Here is a 6,159-nt window from a genome sequence, read left to right on the forward strand (position 1 = left end):
AGTCATCGTTGCCCTACCCCCCCCCCCCCCCCATCCTTTACCTAGAGCATGTCATTGTCCCAGCCTTTCATCCGCGCAACGAGTGCGCTGCTGCCAAGGAGAGATATCAAGGAGATCGTCATTGTACACCCAATTCGGGTGCTTTGCCCTAAGCGTAGTACCACGATGTCTAACCAAATCTAATTTAACGTTGGAGCTCCAATGCCGTGTGCCATGGCTCCCTAATCACAACCTTGAGAAGGAGAAAGAACGGATGAGCTCGAGGTAGTGGTTGGCTACCACCGCCAAAAAGGAAAAGGTAGAGGAAAGAGACCAAAGATGTGACAGATACGTCGGCGAGGATGAACAAGGTCTGGGAAGTCCAGATCAAGGCAAGCGGCATGACAGGCATGCTTTATGTGCCATGCGAAGGCCGCCGTCATCGACCTTGGTCTCGGTCCATATTAGGGGGAAAGAAGAGAAGGTGTAAGGTAAGTTGTTTTTTTTTCTTTTACATATAGGTAATTTCTTTTAATTTTTATGATACAATTTTTCTGATATGTGGGTCCTACCATTTTTCCCCTTAATGTAATCACAATTACTCCTTCTGTTTTGTTTCATATTATAAGTCGTTTGACTTTTTCCTTAATGAAATTTCTTTAGATTTGATCAAATTTATAGAAAAAATAGCAATATCTACAACACCAAATTAGTTTCATTAAATTCAACATTGAGTATATTTTTATAACACGTTTGTTTTTTAGAAAATGCTATTATATTTTTCTACAAATTTAATCAAATTTAAAGAAGTTTGGCAAAAATAAGTCAAATGACTTATAATATGAAACGGATAGAGTAATAATTAGTTAATCCTAGTTAAGTTGTTCTTGGTGTAAGTCTTAATTTTATTTTTTTTTATGAATGTTGTACTTTGAAGCCTCAGTTTTCGTTTTCTAAATTTCAGTTTAGTTATTCTATAATTTTCCACCAGAGGTAACCAAGGACAGCAGCTCAAAGATTGACAGGTGGGCCAAGACCTGTTGTTCCGTTCAACAGTTAGGATTACCGAGTTCCCTGCACGAGGACACGCGGCAAGCGTTACGTGCCGTTACAGAACTCTATATTGCCGTTCCCTCCGCTGCCAATTTGATCCCGCCGCAACCAAATAAAGGCCTGTTTGGGGAGCTTGTCTCAGCTGCAGTTTTTCCTAAAAGCTGCTTCTGCTAGAAGCTGTTCTAAACTTCTGAGAATCTGTAGTTTTAGATTCTGGAAAATAAACTAAGAAGCCAGAAGCTGGAGAAGCTGGGTCTCAGAGCTTTTCCAGATTCTCAAAAGCGGACTACCAAACAGCTGCTTCTCAGAATCTAAAGCTCCCGGACAGGCCCAAAATTTGCGCCAACAGAAGTTGGAGTTTGGATGGATGGCGCCATGAAGTTTTCGTTCCCGCCGTGACAAAATAAAGTTCGCGGCAACGAAAATCGCCGTTTCGATGGATGGCGCCCTCAAATCCCGTAGCTTGGTTGCAGAACACTTCGTAATCCTTTTGATTACCTGGTGTAGTGAACTAACACGCGGTAACATATTTTCTTACCTAGTGCTCCTTCCAAACACCCGGTAACTTACGGAGTGCTGCTTGAAACACACGGTACTATTTTGGTGCACTCGGGAGAGACTCCCCTCCTAGTAGTGGTATAGCATACATTCATTCACATATCCCGCAGTAAAGTATGGGGTATCAACTAGTTAAACTATATATAACCCCCGAGGAGTAATAGTCCCCAAAACTCTTCATTAATTGAACTTGGATGCTATGGATTGCAAATCGAGAACGAATAGTTTCAATATGAAACAACACAAAGCAACAACATCGGTGACAAATCTAGCTCCCAGCTACCAACCAGACCATTCTGTTGAGTAACCAGAGCTTCCATCAATCAAAGATGTTGGCCTAGGTGCAGGAGCCGGTAGAGAGCAAGTAGCATCGCTGTTAAGCAAAACCATGACATCCGCCATTGTAGGTCTATCTACAGGGTTTTGTTGGACACATAGGAGTCCGATGTTGACGCATTTTACCACCTCAGCCTCATTGTAGTTTCTTTCCAAGGAATGGTCGATTATCTCTGCTGTTGTCCCCTCTTCCCAGTGCCTCCATACCTAGCAATAGTCACATAGATGTACGGCTTCAGCAGTTAGCAGTAATTATGATCGATAGACATGTGCGGCTATCCACAAATATGCAAAAATTGCAATGCAAAGCAATGTGATGAATTCCTATGTGAACTACCGGGGATACTCACTATGCTCAATATATCTACACCATTTTGCTCAGAGAAATATGGTCCACTGTTCCTTCTTTGGCCCGTCACGATCTCAATTACGAGAATGCCAAAGCTGAACACGTCTGATTTTGTAGAGTACTGCCCGCACATCACGTATTCAGGAGATATGTAACCGCTGCATCAGCAAGGAAGATTGTATTTTATTAGTTTGCTAGTTAATATAAGCACAAAAATATGAAGTATTCCATCAACTTAATTACAATGTCCCAGCAATGCGGCTCGTGACTTCTCGAGTCTGGTCCTGCGCGAAGAGCTTGGCGAGGCCAAAGTCCCCAATCTTAGGGTTCATGTCAGCATCCAGCAAAATATTGCTTGCCTTCATATCACGGTGGATGATCCTCTTTTGAGAGTCCTGGTGAAGATATTGGAGTCCCCAAGCGGTACCTTCTATGATCTTAAATCGTGTGGCCCAGTCTAGCCGTTTCTTTTGCTCTGTGTCTTTTTTCACCAAATGTTTTTTAAAAAAGTCACTGTTATTGGTGAAGTGAAATGATTACAAGAGTAACAAATGATCAAAGATAAAGCTAATAGTACCAAAAAGAAGGGTGTCGAGGCTTTTGTTTGGCATATACTCATAGACGAGCAATCTCTCCCCTTTTTCGAGGCAAAAACCAACCAGACGAACAAGATTCTTGTGATGAAGTTTGGCGACTAGAATTAGCTCATTTTTCAGCTCTTGTAGCCCCTGGTGGGAGTCCTTGGCCATCCTCTTCACGGCCACTTCTTGCCCGGAAAGAAGTCCCTAAATAATTTAGCTCAGTATCTTACTTTCTTACTAACTTATACATGGAGAAATGGACAAAAAATACAAAATTTTGTAATAGGTTAAAAACCTAATAATATAACATAACTAATTTTAAAGGTTGCAATAACAATCAAAGTTTCTATGTGATTTTTTTATAGAAAAGTAATCTTAATGAAATATAACCTTCCTAAAAGGAATTGGAGAGGAGACAAGCAATATAGTTTCTACAATGTGCAAGAAACAATTCAACAACTATTTTTATTGCCATGTTGCTCATTTTGCACGACAATGTGTTCTTTTCCTTACAATATGCCTCCTCGTGAGGTGCCCAAAAAATTTAGTAACTCGCTTTGGGAAGTTCCTAGACGCTTGAAATTTGTCAATTTGGCATTTAAAAAATAATAAAAGGTTTTAATAACAAAAAAAATGATGTCTAACTCTGCAATGCAGGCTATCTTCATTCGTCCAACTGGTCCAAATGTTGGTCTATGCTTTTACGACGGGATGAGCAGTATATTATGCGCATGCGCAAAGGATGCTATATTCTTAGAGTTAGTTACCAAAGGTCTTTTACTTTCTACGGGTGGCGTAATACATATAGTCTTACTTGTTAGTAGAATCTATATGTGTTATTTAAGTCTATCAATTGGTTTTCTTTCAAAGGTATTTGAGGATTTGTCCCATCACCTATGTTTTTTTAAGTTAACTTGTTAGCTATGTATATTATATGGCTAAAGTCGAGGATGTAATATATTTTCACTATTAATAAAATACTATAACTAATCTGCACTAATAGTTTTTTCTAAAACAAGAGGCAGGAGCTTCGCCATTTGTTTCAAGAGGACACAAAATTTGCGACTCAATCACAATTGAGCAGTAGTGCATTCATACTTCTAGGCATTAATTTAGAATTTATATTTTGACCATTGTCAATTCACACCATCAAATCAACATTTTCTTCTCAAAAGAAATCAACAATGATTCAGAAGTAGACGTAAAGTGGCCCAATACCTTATAAACTTCACCGAATCCCCCCTCACCAATCTTCTTGCTTTTGTGGAAGTTATCGGTTGCCACTTGCAGTGATGCCAGAGATAACAGGGCTGACTTGACACTTTCAAAATCCTCAGTTCTATCAGCTGGCAAATTTGCATGAATTTGACGAAATGTTAATGGACACTGGTGGTATAAGAATGTTAACAAGAATATATGCCAAAATTATGTGCAGAGGACTCACGTCTGGAGTATTTCGCCAATCTTCTCTTCTTACGCACATTCCAGATACAAAGGGAAATTGCAGCTACGATTGCAACTGCCACTGTCGGCAAGATGATTACCAGAATTTTGCTTGCTGAATTATTCTTACCTGCATTTTTGCAGTAAAAAAAAAAATCTGAGCACCTGATTTGATTACAGTCATGACTCATGCATGAGTCATACAGTGTGAGCTGCTGCTTAATGAACGAAATTTAGTTCTTTTTCATTCGTTAATCATGTGATGACGTGAAGACTGAAGCGACCGCATGAGTGACACAAGGAAGGAAGCATGCTCACCTCGAATCCAAGATCAAAAAAAAGAAAAAGGAAGCATGCTCACCTCCCTTGGATGTGGCAGGCACAACATCGGACGGCACCGGCGCCACCGCTGGCTCGAGCCCGTCGGCCTGCAGACGCACCATCGGGCCGCCGGTGTAGAACAAATACAGCTCGGACCTCAGGTGGCACCGGTCGCCATCGACCCTCGCTCCATCCACGTTCGTCGGGAACGTCGTCCACCACCGGCCCACGAGGCCGTCGAGGCAACTCCGGCACGTCACCGGGGACATCTCCGGCGAGCACTGCGCCATCGAGTAGATGTTACGGAACCCCGGGTCGGTCCCCAGCCGCTGCCCCGTGGCAAACAGCGTCTTCTTCGTGTTCTCCACCGCATACCGCACGGTGGCGTTGAGGAGCTCGGTGACCGCGCGGTCATAGCCCGCAACGTCGGCGCTGGTGACGTTGATGCTGCTCATGAGGGGGGTACTAGACTCCAAGGAGTTGTACATGGACGTGAGGAAGTCGCCCTTGTTGGAGAAGCGTGCGTAGCACTCGTTGTAGACGAGCGCCATGTCCATGGTTCGGTTGCAAGCTGAACCCGCATCCCCCCAGACTTTGTTGCCGCAGTACGCGCAGACGGAGGAGTTCAGGTCGCCGCGGCAGAGGAGGAGGCCGTAGACGGTGTCCGGGCCGGAGCCTCGGGAGTCGGAGGCGAAGAGGGTGGAAGAGGAGGCGGCGTTCGTGCGGAGGGTGAGCGCGAGATTCTTGAGGTTGGTTTCGTAGGTGCTTCCTGCTGTGAACGTGCCGCCGTTGCCGCATTGCGGCCACGGCTGGGCGGCAGCGAGCGGGAGCGCGACCGCCGCGAAGAAGAGAACGGCATGGACGACAGACGACGAGCGTCGGCGTCGCAACATTGCGCCGGTAGAGGATGCAGCTAGCTAGGGGCGTGGGATAGATGGCAGCATAAAACTAACACGGGGTGCATCCGCTAAAAAAAGGATATTCGCGTAAAAAAAAGAAGGATATTGATCTCGTCTTTGGCAAGTTGGGCATAGGTCATATGGACTGAATTCTCTTATCACCATTAGGTACGTGTGTACTTATGTGCATACAGACGTGTTTCATCGTTTGAACGAAGAAAAACGGAAATGGAATTATTCAAGTTGGTCGTCGAGATTAACAGTATCTTGGAAACGAACTCATAGCCGCTATTTTTTTTAACGGCTCCACCAGACAGTGCAAAGTTCGTATTGATAGAGCAAAATAAAATTACAAGATTACAACCCTGCACTAAAATAAAATAAAACTATACTACGTACGTGTATGAAATGTTGACATATGTAGCTGACAAATCTATACTAAAACAGGGAAAACAAATCTCTACTGTAGGAATTTGAGCTAGTGAAATGAGCAGGTCAGCTTGACAACCTCTATTTGATTGAAAATGGCTTATTGACCTAATTACTATTAGTAGAATTCAGACAAAACTAGCTGACAAAACTAAAAAAACCAGATACCGATTGCTCACAAAAATATAATCAAATCAAGAAGTCAATTAAC

General features: G+C 43.1%; 1 protein-coding gene across 1 annotated transcript; it reads right to left on the reverse strand.

Moving 5' to 3' along the window:
* Positions 1-1,700: 1,700 nt before the first annotated feature.
* On the reverse strand, positions 1,701-5,949 carry LOC127779345 (cysteine-rich receptor-like protein kinase 10). Its single transcript, XM_052306080.1, has 7 exons — positions 4,661-5,949; positions 4,301-4,429; positions 4,075-4,202; positions 2,853-3,060; positions 2,519-2,756; positions 2,277-2,433; positions 1,701-2,133 (listed from the first exon to the last, which is right to left on the reverse strand). Exons 1-7 carry the CDS (start codon positions 5,511-5,513, stop codon positions 1,870-1,872), a joined length of 1,977 nt encoding a protein of 658 aa, XP_052162040.1. The 5' UTR covers positions 5,514-5,949; the 3' UTR covers positions 1,701-1,869.
* Between the last annotated feature and the right edge of the window lie 210 nt (positions 5,950-6,159).

The sequence above is a fragment of the Oryza glaberrima genome, chromosome 7 (genome assembly GCF_000147395.1).
Source record: "Oryza glaberrima chromosome 7, OglaRS2, whole genome shotgun sequence".
NCBI classification, from domain to species: domain Eukaryota; kingdom Viridiplantae; phylum Streptophyta; class Magnoliopsida; order Poales; family Poaceae; genus Oryza; species Oryza glaberrima.